This window comes from Tenebrio molitor, chromosome X (assembly GCF_963966145.1).
Source record: "Tenebrio molitor chromosome X, icTenMoli1.1, whole genome shotgun sequence".
Classification (NCBI taxonomy): domain Eukaryota; kingdom Metazoa; phylum Arthropoda; class Insecta; order Coleoptera; family Tenebrionidae; genus Tenebrio; species Tenebrio molitor.
The window spans coordinates 2,061,504-2,079,590 of record NC_091055.1 but is presented as its reverse complement, the minus strand read 5'-3'; the positions used below and the strand labels follow the sequence as shown (position 1 = coordinate 2,079,590).

Here is an 18,087-nt window from a genome sequence, read left to right as displayed (position 1 = left end):
CTCGCTTTTTATATTGGTCTGGGGATGTGAGTACAAGCCCTCGAGATATCCAATTATATTCCATTTACTTAGGTGTTGGGGAACACCTGCATATAGTGAGTTAAGTAAACGAGTAATCTGTGAAATGGAGGTGGTGGGGATTAGTTGGGTAGGGACGATGCGAATATTTAATTAATTAAAAAATCGCAATTGTGGGCGAGTATTTTAGGAATCCCTGTTTAATAACTTGGTAAACTTTTAAAAGTAATTAAATTATGCACTCAGCGTAATTGGAAGTAATAATATAAAAGGCGATGGTGTTGCAGATGATTGAAGTGAATTGTTCGAATTTCCTTTGTAAATAACGAGTGCTTTTAATAAGTTTGGTTGTCGTTATTTTGCGTTGTTTGTGCGTATTTAATGTTAACGTCGGGGGAATAATCGAATTGGCAATGGAGGAAGCGTAAAGTTGGGAGCGGTCGATCGCCAGGCCGTATTTATGGACTCGAAACCGACAAATTAAAACTTACGCAATTGCGAAGTAGCTCTGCTTACAAAGTAATCGAGTCAGGCAAATTAAGGGTACGTGACCGGGTTAGGGAGTCGGGGGCGGCGGCCATCGCATCGGTCGGTGGATAATAGTAAATTGCGTCTGAAGCAATTCCGCACCCTAAGTGGCGACTCTTTCATGAACGAGAAAAGAGATAAGGTGCCAGATGAAATGCTGAAAATCTGAAAATCTCCCACGAAATGGCTTCCCTAAAGCGTCTGTCGTTAGGCTCAGCCTCGTCCCGAACGGTTCACCTCACTCTTGTTTTTTATTCGGCATTAATCCCGCTAAACAAGCCACCGCTAAACTGTTTTCTATTGCCCAATAATGTCGGTCTCTATAGTGAGTGCGGACCCGACTCGGATAAATTATTACGTTACATTAGGACCACCATTATATCCTCGGTTCGGCGTGCTGCTGTATTCTTTTGGACGCGGAGGACGACGCAGGGGACCGCAATCACCCTCCCCGAACAAACAATTCACCCATCTTTTTAATATGAACCAAAACAAACTTGAAAAGAAACGCCGCCGAACAACACACAACAGATACCGTACTTTCCGTCTGCTAAAATAACAATCTCACAGGAGCGGCGACCAACTCAGATTTTGAGCACCAACGATGCAGATGACGTGATGGTGGTGCAAGGTGCGCCACTTCGCTGTGAAAATTCCGGGGATGCACCACCACCGGTCAATACCACTTTGTTGCCGCGCGAAAATAAACAACTCGTAGGAAGGATCCGGTGTTGGCCGTTGTATTAGATTGGGCGTCTCCTAGAAAGATTCCAAATTATGTTTTCAATGGATTCAATTACGTCCACTCCACTTTCATTCACTTTCAGTTTGTTGTTTAGTTTCGGTAATATCCACATTGCATGGTGTTCCCGACGAGATCCGAATCGATCGGGGGTCAATAAAGTCGTTAAGTGTGCGTTAAGTGTCGGATATCCTCGACGGCGGATGTGCGAATCCGGCAAAAAGTAGCGCCATCGGAATGTGAATAAATAGCGAGCGACGATAAGAAGGCAGGAGACAGAAAGGGTGCGTGTAATTAATCGCAGCCGCGACTAATCCCAGATAACGACGGGTAATGAATAGACAGAACAGATACCAACTTGGGGAAGAAAACTATCGGTTTTGGAATTGGAGCGGAGGCCATGTCCCGGAATTAACAGCGTTTTTTCTTTCTGATAACAATTATCCGGATTTATGGCGCACATCCTTCAAATGGAATTAACGCGAGCTCCGCTATAAAACAACGATTTGTCTGGAGCTTTAAAGGCTTGCCGGCCTTCCGACTTAGCAGTTTCGGGACTGGCACGGCATCCATCAGGGCCTCCTGAACTCCACATCTACTTCCAACCGGAAGGACAATCGGCCGCAGAATTACGCGCCAAATTACAGTCAACCGATACTCGGATTAACGATCAACCGATATTGTCTGTCTCCCTTACAACAACTCCAAACTGCACGACAAACATTTCACGGACACCCCCACGTCCAGACAACCCTTTCCTACGAGTACCACCTCGAGAGACACTTTCGCCGAGGCTGCCGCTGATTAAAAATCCAACGTGGTGTTCTTCTCTTCCGAAAACCATCTCTGGAAAATTCTGTCTGTTGACAGAAAGAATCACTCAAGGCTCTCCTTTACGACCTCTATTTTTCCACTCTAAAATTCCCTTGTTTAACACTAGGAATACCAAAATAAGTTTTTACCAGATTGTGCTAAAATGGGTCAAATTTGACCCGTTTTATAAATAAGCCATTAAAAATACGTTTATTGTAATCATATTTTTTATTTTAACAAAAGCCTTTTTATTTATAATACTTAGATATGTGCTTTATAAGTAACAAAAAATAATAGTTTGATACAAAGCAAAAGATATAATGAAATCCTTGAAAAGGGTTCCGCCAACGTATTTCGTCCAATCTGAAAAAAAAGCATCATAAAAAAAGGTTTTTTTATATTATCACAATGGCTCCCCATTTTCTTTATCAAGCAATGTAGCAATATTACGACTTTCATTGGTAAACCTAGTAGGTACTCTAACCACATTAGCTGCGGCACATTTTACATCATTTCCAGCCAGATTCCAGACACATTCTTTAATAATCATCTTCGTGTGAGTCACCCCCATCCCTCGAATTGTTTACCTGGTAATCTTTCTCAACATTTCCAACGTTTTCCACGATCCTCTCTTCTTCATCTTCTGAAGAAACGACACAATTCTCCATTTCGATATCGTCATCATCCCTCATTAATTCGTTGTAGAGTTCTTCGTCCGTAAGACCTTTTTTCGAAAATACATATTTTTGATGAACATTTAGTCACAACGTCAAGTAATTTTGAGGTTATGTTGTTACAAACCTTCGATTCGAAAAATACCACAACCGGGTCAAAAATGACCCATCCAAATAAATGAGCAATAACTATGTGTTAAGAAAAACGTCAGACAAATGTATTATTTATCCAAGAGATAAAGAATGATTATAGAATCACATATCCAAAAGCGCAAAAATTAGAAAAATTGTATTGGACAATTATACCAAAAAAATGACTTTTGGGTCATTTTTGACCCGATTTGTGTACTTCGAGTGTTTTAACTGTCCACAGATTTGAATCAGAAATATTGGACCATATTTCACACAAATTCATTAGTTTGCAAAAAAATATTTATTTCACTTATTCTTAGCGGGATCTTTTTGGCAACACATCCTTACGAAGAACAACTTTGTTACTGTTACTTTCTCAAGTGTTTGATTTGCTCTACCGGCTTTCGGATTCCAGAATAAACATAAACAAAAAATATAAAATCAATAATTGTATTGATAACATAATTACATGACATTTTTGATTTATTGATGCAAAAATTTCCGATAATAATGCGGAATCTGAAAAAGTGCCCCGAATGCTTGCAGCGTTTCCACGTTGAATAGCAAGGGAAATCCTCTCGAAAAGGAATTTCTTTGATTTTGAATCGCCTGATTCCGCAATAAGTCGGTTTCCGATGACATTAATAAAATCGATGGCTTCTTTGCACCAAGGGCCTAAAGTTTCAAAGGCTAAACCTTTAAACAAAAATAAACATAAAATAACATTTCCAAAAAAATTCCAGAAAATAACCTTTTAATTCCTATCCTCCACCCTTCTCCTTCTCTATCCTGTCCCTCCTCTTCCATATCTCTTTCATCCATCTTATCTCCCTTCCGTCTTCATTCAGTATTTCTCCCCGATGCTTTCCGTCTCTCTCTCTCTCTCATTTCGCTACATCTATTCCACATGTGCTCAATTGTCTCTCTCTCCTCATAGCACATTCTGCATCTTCTTTCATCTCCTTTTCTTTTATCTCTCTTGCACTCTCTCCCCAGGTACATACTCCGGAATTTCCTCTCTCATACTCCCTGTTGTATCTGGATTCTTCGATTCTTTCCCTTCTTTCTTGCTTGTTTGTGTCTTTCTCCCTTTCCCTCAGCTCCACATTTTTCCATCTTCCTTTTGCTCAAAACCCTCCCACTTCTTCACTCGCATACCCGTTCTCCTTCTTCTCCGTGTTCTTTTTCGTTTCTCTCCAGCATTGGGTTAGTACCCTGCACTCTTCCCTTCCATCCATTTTGTCTTCAAACTTTGCCGCTTTCTTTCCTGCTTTCACTCTCAGCCTATTCCTCTTACACTCTTCCCTCACAATGTAACCTGGTGTTTCTCTGTCCACTCCCAGCACCCCCCTCAAATATTTTTCTTGTACTCTCTCTACCTCTTCTTGTCTTGTTCCTTCCATCCCCAGATCTCTGCCCCGTCCATCTATCATTCTCTTCATGAGATCACCTCCCCACTTTCTCTCTCCTTGTATTTGAACTCGTTTACTCGTTCTATTTTCTTTTTTTCCCAGATCCACTCATTCTCTTCACTCTTCCTCTGTCCAGCTTTTTCTTCCTCACATACTTTCCCAGGCTCCTCATGTAATGTCGTTACTTCGCTATCCAAAAATGGATTACTAAGAAATTTAATGATAATCACAAGTTTGTTGGAACGTACTCGTTGGCCACAACTTAAAGCAATATAATGTCGGAATTTTAGTCGTTTCTTTTTACCAATTTCTCCCCAAGTCACGTATCTCCAAGATAATGAGCATCAAAGTTAAACAGAATTTTCTTCCCAAACACCATTCTCTCAACGAAAACTGACCATTTTCAATTCTTAACTGCAATTTTATCCAACACGGAATCGGTTTTCTCTCTATCCGATCCTCGCTGCTTATCAGGTCTTGGCATCCTTCACGTCTGAGGTCTATTTCTCATTTCACCGCACATGCATGCTTCTGATGTTCAACATTCGAGCGGGAATTACACGAAATAATTAACTAAATAATATTGTAATAAACTCGAAACTGGAAAAGATCTGTAGGGAGTTTTTACGGTATGATTTAGCGAAACTGGTTCTTGATGTAATTACAATCCCATATCCCTACTTACTAACAAAGTTACGGTTTCTATGTGGCCACATCCAGTTTCCCAACTTAGCTTAGTTGAGAATTTCTTTTCGAAGCTGTAACAAAAACTCTTAATGCTTTGACGATTTTTGCATAGTTCTCGCTTAAACTCCTAAAACTATTTAAAAGGTAATAATCCTGGGGCGGGATCATTAACAGTAGAAATAAAGGATGCGTGCACATATATCTTTCGATAAAATTTATAAAACATCCTTTTTCCGCAATTAAGTCGCCGTTTTCCTCGAAATTTCACTGGAGAATCTATTATCTCATTAACTTCTTACACCATCCTTCCGGCCACTCATTTTCCATAGTATTCAGTTAGCAGTAACCATATGCACGGCTAAGCTAATGGCCAACTATTATTATACCACTAAAATTTAGACTGTGAGGAATACCAGCGAATTCACATTTCAACAGTCACAATCTTAGCGTTTGTTAAAACGTGTTAACGCTGCTATATGTTCTATTTCCATTCAGAACTGCGGGTAATAACGTGTAATGTTCTTTCGGAAAATTTATGTTGAAAAGATATGCACAATGTTTTAATAGATTTTTAAGTATTTCAAAATTTGGACTCTCCCTTCAAGTACAATCCAATTTAAATCGGTGCAGCTGACGGGTGTATAACTAGTTGCCCTAGAAATCTGTAGAGATGGGTTGGTTTCAATGATAATTAAATCGATATCAAACGCGATCCAACTGGTTGTTATTGAACCGAAATTAAGAGATTAACATCTGTTATTAGTTTTGATTTGTACACAATTCCGGAAGCGGTAGAATCCTAATCAATTTTTTAATACTTCTCTAAAAGTGCCCCCCCGACGACGTTGTCGTCGAGGGAAGTCATTCGAAAATTGTTCTTGAGGGGTAAATTACAGATTTCCTCCGGTGTATTTTGCTCGATTATCATCCGCACTAAGACGATTTTATTCGAATCCGGCTGTACGCATCTCTTTTTAGAGATTTAGGGTTATTAGGCGGATTTATTTTCGTTTATCAATTTATATTGAAGTAGCGAGTAGGGAAAATGTTTTCTCGGGCACAGATCAATGATGTTTTTTAAATCTAATAAGTGAAATGTGAAAAGGGTATAAAAGAACTCTATCTAACCTTTAATCGTTTCGCATTACACAGTTTCGCAGCTGAGCACATTCTTCCTTTTCGTTTTAACGGGACCCACTGTGAAAGAAAATTAACGAAAAATATCGCCAACGATTTAAATCGTTTTAAAAATGATCCTTGTCGAAAAACTCTCGTGCCATTTCTGCTCCAGAATAACATATTGAAAGAGATTTTTGGCAATCATTATTATAATTTAGAACGCTTCGATAATGCTGACAAATTACTCACGCTCTCTTTCTTTTTTTTTGTCTTATCAATCACGACGGCGACCACTATTAATGATCTAAGTGATGGTTAAAAAATGCGAGAGCGGCAGCGTCGGATTTAAATAAAATCGAGCTTCATCTTACTCTGTCTGGGAAAATCGTTAAAATTAATGAAAATTAAATTATACTGGCTCATTTATTAAGACATAACTAAATTAAAACTGTTTTTGACGGTTCCGAGCTACCCTTTTTTAACGGTCCTCGCCTCGCCGAATTTTTCATTTGGAGCCAATCTGCTCCGGCGATTGCGATTACGTTCCAATTAAAACCGAAACGTCTTTCGGGGCTAGTTGGCAGGTCGTAGAGAGTCGTCAGAGAAAAAGTGGCTTTTGGCGTTTCGGAGCCGTGATAAACATTTTGCGGCCTCGTGGAATTCGCAGAGGCGCAACGTGTCGGTGGAGGCGTGAAAATGATGTCGACTAAATTCTCGTTGGTGTTGTAATAGTTGTTAAAGGGTTTACGAGGCGAAGGGAAATCGTCGGTGGTGTGATTGCGTTAAAAATTGTTTTATTTAGGAAGTCAGGTAATTAGCCAAGTTGTAATTTGCAATGTAGCGCGCGTTATGGGGGCGAGATAATGCGTGCCGGTTTTCCCGGCGAAAAAATGGCGAGTCCGTAGACGGAAAACGTGATGACCCAGCTGTAACGAATAGCTCTCTAGTGGCTAATGTTGCCTACGATCAAAAACTCGTCCCAAGCTCAATTTTCTCGTCACTTTCAAACAACTTTCTTTCAATCTCCAACTCTGAAAAGATTCTGTGTGCCCCTCGACAATTTTAACATGAGGCATTCCTTCGATATTTCATATGTTCCATCTTGCGCCTCTGTATTTACAATACTTTTTTTTTACAAATGCGACCGGATAATGAAAGCTCGCCTCACCGAACGGAGGGACACGACCTCCACTCGCTCATCACCCCCTTCGGATTATTTAGCAAAAACATCGCCGATCGAGGCAAAACGGTGAACTTTCAAAAAGGCATTCACTCGCGATCAAACAACACACCAAAACAATACGTCCTAATCACAATTTTTCAGGTTCGATTCATTTTTTAAATTGACAGAAAACAATTGTCCATGTGTGCAATCAAATCGTTCAAAATATATCACACAAAAAAAATAAATAAAATTTCTGTTGAGTGGAACAAACATGCGACCACATCCCATATACGTACGTCGTGATCCTTGACAGTTACGTCTGAGTTTAGTTCAGCTCAATAATGGCAAATTAAGAACGGACGGATAACAGATTGGATTTCTATTGATTGATTGATACGTACACCACTGCAGGATAATAGGTTTTGTGTAACAAACATTGGTTGTTTATTATATTACATCGATAACATAGATAGTGGTACAGTGCTCAGTTTAAAAAATGTTTTAAATATTGTGGTTTTGTCAGTATTACGTATACCAGACGAATTTGTAAACTATCTGCAGTTATACATCAAATTTGAAGGGATGACTTCATGAACGTAAAAAAATATTTGCTATTTGCCCTTTTTCAAGTACCGATAAATCATCATGAGGAATGTTATCCCGGCGTAATTGATTTATGACGTGACGACAGTACAGGATTTGTTCTAGTTTACATTCATTCGGTGATGTACGTTGTGAAGAACCACCTAGCCCGGTATTTACAACACTGTTTCAGGCAGTGCCCCCTTCTGGAGATTTTGAGTTTCGCGTCACCCCTTCTAATAGCAATACTTTTCTTCGCAAAGAAATGTATGCGCAATATACAGGTGTTTTTGAAATGCGTGTACAAATTTTAACCACGAGCTACTGGCTTCATGTAGAACTCGGAAAAAATATTTAAAAAATCCTATGTCAAAAAATAAAATGACATTTATTTTTTGAGCTACAATTTTTTTAAATTGCGTTTAGTCTTCTACGTTGTGCCACAACCTCGTAGGTAAAATTTCGGCACATTTTAAAAATTCACCCTGTATATCATACAGGGTGTTTCAAAATTGGCGAATTCAGAATTCAGAGAGTGGTACAGAAAGACCCAGTGAAGCTCGTAAATACTTAGAAAAAAAAAATTCGCTCTTCCTGAAGAAGATATAAGCATTTTAATTTTGTTCAATTCATAGCAGCCTGCATATCCACAGTTACAAAATACTATTCTAGCTAAGAAAAATTACAAAAATTTAAGATTTTTTTACTCCAAAGTAAAGTTATTCTTCAAAAAATTGTTTTACGTTATCATTTTCTACAATCATCTACACCATAAATAACAATAAACACTGAATTTTTCAGCCTGTATTTGAAGAAAACGCACTTCAAAGAGTACACCTTCAGACCAATGTATCTTTGTGTGGGGGGAGTCCCGATTTTGTTTTATTTCCATATTTGCTTCCGAAAAAATCTGGAGACCTGTATAACATTGAAAATGTCGACCATAAAGTCGAAGATCTATATTTCTTCGCTTTTTGTGAAAAGAAAGCAAGTAAGACATTTTCACTGTATACAGGGTGTTTCTGAAATACGTGTGTTAATTTTAACCAGTGAAAGAACTCGCGAATTTATGAAACTTTTCTCTATAACATTTTTTAAAATTCGTAAAAGTATTCCAAGATTTTTTGCCCCACAAATTTTTCCAAACGAGTCGTTTTGTGTGATTAACTAGTTTCTATTTTTTGTAACCATGAGAATCTAAATTTTGATTATTTATTTTTTTCTATAACAATGGAACTTTTTAAGAAAACTCTGTTTCTATTACAACAGAAAATTTTCGCCCTTACCTCATAGGCGGGTATACACTTTGATGGTTAATTTATTCCAAATTTCAAAATCAATTTGTATTGCTTTTTCGTAAAAATGTTATAGAGAAAAGTTCCATGATTTGGCGCGTTCTTCCACTGGTTAAAATTAACACACGTATTTCAGAAACACTTTGTATAGTTATTTTCTTCTTGTTGCACCATTGTAGTTAAAATGTATTATTATAATGAATTTGTAATTTTTTCAAGGATGTCTTTTGCTTGGTGGTTTGTGCGGTTGCCTAAAAAATTTAATGTGCACCTCGGCCAAAAAGTGCCTTTTGTCCTCGTCTGTTTTCAAGTCTCGGCTCCGCCTCGACTAGAAAACCCAGACTCAGACAAAAAAAGATGCACTTTTTGGCCTTGATACACAAATAACTATTTTAGGCACTCTTAATGAAGACGGTAATTTTACGTACTCACAAGCGAACGAAAAGTAACTCGTTTTCGGACGCACTTTTTCTGACACTAACCGTTGCGCCATCTGTTGGTTTGTTTAGTAAGTTAGCAACGAAACAAACAAAATCGATAACTGTCCTGTCATGATAAATTACGTAAATAAGTATGTAATTGTATTGCAGATAGTAAATTTCTAGTTTTGTTGGCAAGCTGATCACAAATACCATTAAAAAAATGTGTTAATATGTATTAATACATGTATCTACATATATTGAAAAAAAGGTAGATAAAAAATAAATTTTTAATTTTTCCAATGATGTCTTTTGCTTTGTAGTTTGTGGGGTTGCCTCAAAAATTTAATGTGCAATCTGTCAAAAAGTCCCTTTTGTTTTCACCTATTTTCAAGCCTCGGCTGCGCCTCGGCCCGAAAACTCAGACTCGGACGAAAAAGATGCACTTTTCGGCCTTGATACACAAAATGAAAATTGTTTGATCTAATCTAGAAAACGTTGAGTCACAGAAAAACAGATTTTTTTGGTAGTTATATAAAAGTGGGACTGCTCAGATTATCGAGCAAGACTAATTTTCGAAACGACAATATAATACAATCAAAAATTTATATTACAATAGAATAAAATATTTATTCGGAAGTTCTGAAATGAATTCATCGACTTTTAGCCAAACTTTTTTGTTACTTATCGTATTTGTTGGTTCTTCTCTATTATTTTTTCGACTTTTCAACGTAAATTGCAAAATATTTAAGTGTCATGACAAACTTCAACTGCAATTTTGCGCCCCTTTGTGATGCACACTGAGGCAATCGCCTCGCTTATTTACTGCCTGAAGCTGTTGCTAATTACGCATTTCGTATATATGAAACTTAATTCACCGTAATAACTCAAATCATAAACGTCAAACACATTAAAACAGTAGTTTTGGATAATAAAATATTTTTTATTTTGTTTCTTCGTCGACCGTATTATTCTGACGTCCAAACAAACCACATAACGATAACAAATTGAATATTTTGTGTTGTTTTATCGGTTCCCAGGCAAAATAAAATAAAAGCAAATACGACAGAAACTATGACAATAACTTGAACGTAACATTTGTGGTTTTGATTTTGGTAAATGGTTGGTTAAGAGCGAACGATGGGAAGAGTATGGTGAAGTGGTCTTAGATCGGCAATTAATCAAAGGGCAGCCGACGGTTTGTGTTGTTTGGTAGGATAGATGCGGTTTTTAATAATGGCAGATTTATTATGAAACCAGGGAGCGTGGAACTGTTCTTAAACCGTATATCAATCTATTTTATGTGGCTAATGATAGATAGTGCAAGGGAAAATAAATTGGAAAAGAATATATAAGCGAGCCGAAATGAAAAATCGTAAGGATTTTTCGTCGGTCTGAAGTGGAATCATAACTCATATTTTCGGCGAGTGCTAGTTTATCTGGGCGAGATGAAGCTTGACGAATGGATGAAGGAGATGAACGCGATGAACCCGCTCGATTAAGCCATATATTTTACTTACACGGGAAACTCGAAATCGACGTTCCGATCTCATGAAATGTTTATACGCCATTATATTTCCCGAGACGGTTTTGCCGATCGGTAGCAAACATCATTATGACTACTTGTAGGTTATTACGTGACAATTCAGGAAACTGACGGCTAAGATGAATGGCGCCACTTCTTCATACAAAAAGTCATCAATGCAGACTTTTCGTGGGAGCGGCGTTTTTCTTCCGCCTGTGTTCAATCCGAGTCAAGTGGAAGTAATTTCCTGAAATTGCTATATTACAGTTTGAGTCACTTATTTTAATTGGTGTCTTAAATCCGGCCTGCAACGCTGCTCTGTCCTCGACGACGCCACGTCCCAGCTGCCTGCTCTGATGATAATCAATTTCTTCGTCCGCTAGATGCGCCGCCATCAAATCCTTATCAAGTATGCAGTATCTCCCGGTTTTTGTATAGTCATTTGTCTTAATTCCCGTGACCGGAACGGATAAGGGCGGGGAGGACATTACGCGTATCCTGGCAACGGCATCAAAACGAGCGTCGACGTTGATGACATGCACTAACCCGACTTGTTGTTGTTTCAGATCCCATGACGGAACGACGCGCCTGGCATGGGGGGTGAGAAGACCCGGCCCATGTGGTGGCAGACGCTGCCCACCATGCTGGTGTTGGCGACGATCGGATCTGTCAGCGACGGGGCACTATGTCCTGCACGGTGTCGCTGCAACGACGAAGCTCTCAGCGCCTCGTGCGGCTCAGCAGCTCTCGAAGTCGTCCCCATCCAGCTCAACCCCGAAGTGCGCCACATCGACCTCTCCAACAACAAGATCACCCACGTCCTCTTCACCCTCTCCTTCTACAACTACTTGATAACTCTCGACCTCTCGTCGAACAAGATCAAAACTCTCGGTTCCTCCAATTTCGAATCGCAACGCAACCTCAAACACCTCAATCTCAGCAGAAATGAGATCGAGAAAATATCCAAAGATTCGCTCAAAGGACTGAGAGCAGTCACCACGCTCGACCTCACCTACAACCGACTGGAAGAACTCTCCTGGGAAACTTTCCGAGAGTTGCACTCTTTGCAAATACTTAAACTGTCCGAAAATCGACTGGTCTATCTGGAAGAAGGCATCTTCAAATCATCCAAACATCTCCAGGAGTTGCTCTTGGATCACAACCTGTTCTTAGAGTTGCCCACGGCAGCACTAGCCGACGCTCTCAATTTGCAGTACCTTTCTCTTTCGAGCAATCTCATTAAATCTGTGAAAGAAGGAAAAATGCCAGCTCTGCCCGAATTACGAACTCTACTTCTGGACAGGAACGTCATCGACGACATTCACCAGTCAGCTCTGTCCGGACTGCTGGCACTTGACCATCTAGATCTGAGCGACAACAAGTTTGTCGTGATCCCCACCGCATCGCTGGCGAAATTGTCCAACATAACAAAACTAAAACTGAGTGGAAATTTCATCGGCACCGTCCCACCGGTCGCTTTTAGAGGACTCTTCCATTTGCGTTTCCTCAGATTGGATCGTCAGGAGCTCCTCCAACGGATAGACACCAGAGCTTTCGTGGACAACATCAATTTGGAGAGAGTCTGGTTGGATAACAACATAGCAGTAGATAGATTACCGACAAGATTATTCCATGGAAATCCCCACGTTACGTACTTGTCCGTGCGCAACAACAGATTGACAAACATAGAAGTGACCCATTTCCCTTTAGATCAGTTACGTGTTTTGAAGTTAGCTGGTAACCCTTTGGATTGTAACTGTTCGCTGTCTTGGCTCTGGCACCTGATCCAGGAGCAAAAATTGAAAAGATCGGTCGACGTGACAAACACCACGACCGAAGAAGAAGAAGGAGCGAGTCCCGGCGAGTTGATCGTGGACCTGGAGGACATCAGATGCGCCGGGCCGGAGCCTCTGACGGATGTTTTGCTCGCTGACGCCACCGAATCCCAGGTGGACTGTTCCGTCAGCTGGATCGCGGCAGTTTCGGCAACGCTGACAGCCCTATTTATAGTCGTCATAGTCGGTGGTCTGCTGTATTGGGGGCCGATAAAGAGAGCCCGTGCCAAAGAGAAAGAACTTTCGGCAGTCGAGAGCAGGTGTCGGAACAAAACCGGCGGAGCTTGCTCGAACGGAAGGAGCGAGCCTTTCGAGAACGCGAGGACAGATAAGTGCATGATCGCGCCACCCCTCATACATCACGACTACCGCACGTTGCCCTCCTGGGATCCTTACAGCGCGGACTGTGCCGCCGGTATGAACATTTATGAACATTTAGATTTAAACAGCAAGACGAGGCCTCACATCGTCTACGTGTAACTCCAGTGTGATCTGTTCGCGCGGATCGCTCCGTAAGGTTCTTCCTACAAATTCGGGTATAGAATCGGGGCTGCCCCGATGCATTTATATTTTATAGAACATGTGTATCATACGTTATGTGCTAAGAGCTCGAGGCGGCCTGGTTACTACGCCAACGCCCGAAAGCTCCTCGTGCAAGAGGCGACTTTCCACAAAGAGCTCCGTTCCCAATTCAACTCAGTACAGATGAAAAGACTGATTCGTTTTTAACGTGTCTGTTTTGCTATTCCATGTGTCAAATAGCTTTAAATTATTAATAAAGATGTGTAAAGTTGTGACAAAACTAAAGCAATAAAGAGTATCCGAACCGACTGCAATGTCTTAATTGCATTTTTCGTTGCGCTAAAGACTCTACTACCACTTCATTTATCAACTCGTCTATCTTTCAAGCTGTCAAACGTTAACGCAGTACTGGACCATGTATAGCTGTTATGACACAATTTACTTTAGGAACGTTTAAACACTCAGTGAAAATATTTTACTATAGACTTAACAAAATCAAAATATTGTCATGTGTACATTTGTTCACAGTAAATAATATCTGTTCTTAATTATCACTATTACTATTTACTTCCTTCTCCATACGTTACATAATGTTTATTAAATTATAACAAATAAACAATTATGAAAACGCTACTGTCATTATTTCCCTTCTTCAACAAGTCTCACCAACGCAAAAATTATCGCAGAGAAACGTAAACAATAACATTCCAGTCGGATCGATCGATCAGTTCCTCCATTGAATTATTTCCAAGTGTCACGCCGGTAGGCAGGTGAAAACAACGTTGTTCCCGAGCCCTATGCATATTCAATTGGATTTAGTACCGGTAAACTCGCTGGTTAATTAAACAATTTGTGCACTGTCACATTAGCACCTCCCGAGATCACAAGGATCTCCTTCCACCTTCACACCGGCAGAACGGAGGGAGGGAGCATCTTCTATTCTGATTCCGTTGACCTCGATTTGTCTTTGTATTCGTCATCGTAACAAATCAAATTTTCACGTCAGTCAGTGGCGTAGATGGTTTTTTTGCTTTGAAGGGGGGTCCACGTACTTTTGTATTAGGTATCTATAAAAATTTGGTTTTCAATGTAGTTTGCTACTTATAACACTAAAATTTGAAATTATCACAATGTGACTTGAAGGAACACATGTTTATTGTTTATACTCGTCATGCTGAAAAGAGACCAAAAAAACCTAAAGAACAATTTTAGATAAGTAATCCAGCACGAAAAAAATTCGGCAAAAATTAACCTGTTTTAATAAAAAAAAACATGATATAGTAGACTCAAGTTGCAAAAAACCATGGATGAAAAATTAGGCTGGTATTAGCTGTCATCGTGTTTGGTAATTTTAATGAATTATTGGTAGCATCACTGCAATTTAAATTTAATGATGCTGTACCTAACCTCAAATACCTAAATAATTACCAAAAAGTTACTAAAAAAGGTCACTATAAAATGCACACCAACGAAACTTCTGTTGCATACTGCAACCGTACACCATGTAAATTTTCTGAGGTCAGTTGCAAAGTGGTTTTTTGCACCTTGAGTCAACTTTACATATACATAGTTCATTTTCTCTTTAAAACCTTTGTCAAAGTGTTCTCATGTTGGTATGAGCCACTAGTTATTTGATGGCCATTAAGTTGGCAAAATTAAATGTCAATAGTACGTTGCAAAGGCGCTTTCGCTACTGAATATGTTCAGTTGTGTTTCTTTATTTCTTGTTCTTGGAATAAAATTTGCTTACACCTAAAGCTTTTCTGACTTGAAAATTAATGAGATAACCTCAAATCTGATCTAGGAAGATTTTATCATACAGATATTCCGAAACGAAAGGTTTTAGGGTGGTGCAGCTTAGTCTTTGAGGGAATTTTGACATGGACAATTGTTTTTAAAAAAGGGACTATAGGTAGGCAACGTTCACGTTGTTTTTGGCATAATGAGAGGCCATGATTTATTTTTTTAACTTTGGAGACACTGTTTTTTTTCTATCACTAAAGTGACTGACAAAATGAACATAACATCTTGCTGAATTTCCCGCGATGTCTGAGTATTCTTCTATTGCAAACTAGTAAAACTGACAACAATGCACTAGACATTGACGCTATTTATAACCTCAAACTTAGAAAAATATAACATAATTCAACAGATATCTTTACTATGCCGAAACAACGTGAATGCATTTTATGTAGTCGATTTTTTAATTTTTAAATCGTGATTTGTTTTCAACACTGATGATTTTATGTATACCTACAGGATGCGTCCTAAAAAACGCCGCAAGCCATACCTCCGTTATTTATGGCTCGATTTAAACAAAACAAAAACTAAAATAAATCACTTTAAAAGCGCTATAAGCACACATAGACAATTTTTTTTTCAAAAAGTTATTCAAGGTCAGACGATATCAACTTTGTTTTTTCAAATAGCTTGGTATATTTTTTATACCCATTTTGAAAGAGATTATTTTTCTGAATCTAATGATATGCCACATGTTAGAATGCATTTAACAGTAACCGCGAAAATAAATTAATAAAATAGCATTATTGGACATTTTTTCTCTAAAAAAAAAAAATCAGGTTACTATGGAAAACAATCCTAAACGCAATAGCAATACTTTCTGAAGAGAATGTGTAATAAATACTGCGTTTAGGATTGTTTTCCATAGTAACCTGATTTTTTTTGAAGAAAAAATTACAATAATGAGAACAGCCAGAAATTAATATTCAGGCTTCTCATGCATGGCTTAAGAAATCAAATATTCACCCTGAGACGGAAGATTTTATATTTGCAATACAAGATCGTGTTATAAATACAAGAAATTATAAAAAACACATATGCGGTTTGCAATCAATAATTGATAAATGTAGGATTTGCGGAACTGAAGGGGAAACAATTGAACACATAATTTCTTCTTGCACCGTTTTGGCTCAAAGCGAATATAAGAAACGTCATGATATATTCGTTAAAATTACATATGAATTTAGCTGTTAAATTCAATTTATTAAAGAATACACAACCACATTATAGTTATACACCAGAAAGTTTCTTGGAAAATGATAATTATAAATTATATTTTGATCGAACAGTTTTAACTGACATTCATATTAAGCATAACAGACCAGACATTATTATTTTAAATAGACAACAAAAGCAAGCATATCTTTTAGATATAGCTGTTCCAAATTCACATAATATAAGACAGACCTATAACACAAAAAATAATAAATATTTAGAGCTCTCCGTTGCTATGAGAAATCTTTGGAGTTTAAAAAAAATTTCGATTTTACCACTTATAATTTCAGCAACGGGAATAGTTCCGCAATCTCTTTTTAAAAATTTAAAAATTCTGGATTTAGGGAACACATTGGTAGTTGAAATTCAAAAAGGTATATTATTACACTCATGTCATATCGTGAGGAAATTCCTTAACATTGACACAGAACATAAAACACAAAAAAGTCAAAATGTGGAGGCGAGACGCCGGTACTTATGTTGATAAGCACTGCACTATTACTTGATAGTAATATCCGTAATAATGTATGTACTCCGGCAAAATTGCCGTGCCGCCGGGTGGTGGAGGGTTCAGAAAATTTTATTTATTTATTTTCTCGGTTACTATTAAGCGCATCCTAGAATGCGGCATATCGTTGGATCCAGAAAAATAATCTCTTTCAAAATCGGAATAAAAAAAAATAAAGTTTACTATCTGACCTTGAATGACTTTTTAAAGTGATTTATTCCAGTTTTCTTTTATTTAAATCGAGCCTTTATGCATAAATAACGGAGATATTGCTTGCGACGTTTTTTAGGACGCACCTGTATACTGAAAAAGTAATATCTGTTCACGCTGGAATCAACATCGGTGGTGCAAATGACCTGACCTGTTACTATGACAACTCATATGAAAGTTAATGCCAAATGTGTGCGATTTGCACCACTGATGTTCAATCCAACGTGAACAGGATATATTGGATATATTATTCAGTTGTAAAAAAATATGGATGAGCTCTGAGGGGGGTCCGGACCCCCTGGACCCCCCCTTTATCTACGCCACTGCGTCAGTTGTGCGTTCAGTTTCACTGTGATAAGGAAAATCGTCACATACAGCTCGGCTGCTGTAAATGCAAATCGTTTCGTTCGTCGCTTTGTTTAATATCCATCCATTCGCATATTGATGAAGGCGGAAAAGGAACCTTGCATATGTATATTTTTTTCTTCCGTCGCTTCCGTATCTGGCCGAAAAAGCACTCACCTAATACGGTTTTAATCAATCTCCTCGCGAACGCACAAAAAATTCTTAAAGGAGATAAGGCCTCTTCACTTATTTATTCCAATTACGTTTCCCTCGACTAATCTGCCGAGTTGCACAACCTCAATTGCGCCACACGCCTTATCTGTCTCTGATCGTTTTAAATACCACAGAAAGTCGATAATTAGAAAAATCGCGGCACGATTTAGAAAAATCTTTCCACAATCGCATCTCTTTTTGCTTTCCGTTTGTGTTTTGCGTTGCTCCAACAATCAACCGCTCCAAATTGGATTCGCTTTTTAATTACACTTAATGCGGAGTCAGAAATTACCCAAGGGGTCTCTAAAAACAAACGAAAAGGTGTTTT

The 18,087-nt window shown here is 38.6% G+C and overlaps 1 protein-coding gene across 1 annotated transcript in view; it reads left to right on the top strand.

The window, feature by feature from the left end:
- Window positions 1-14,022, top strand: part of LOC138139993 (insulin-like growth factor-binding protein complex acid labile subunit) — a 121,903-nt gene extending 107,881 nt beyond the window's left edge. The window contains exon 3 of the mRNA XM_069060638.1: window positions 11,678-14,022. Coding sequence (XP_068916739.1) covers window positions 11,705-13,426 — 1,722 coding nt within the window. The 5' untranslated portion in view covers window positions 11,678-11,704 and the 3' untranslated portion in view covers window positions 13,427-14,022. The remainder of the gene's footprint in view (window positions 1-11,677) is intronic.
- Window positions 14,023-18,087: the final 4,065 nt, after the last annotated feature.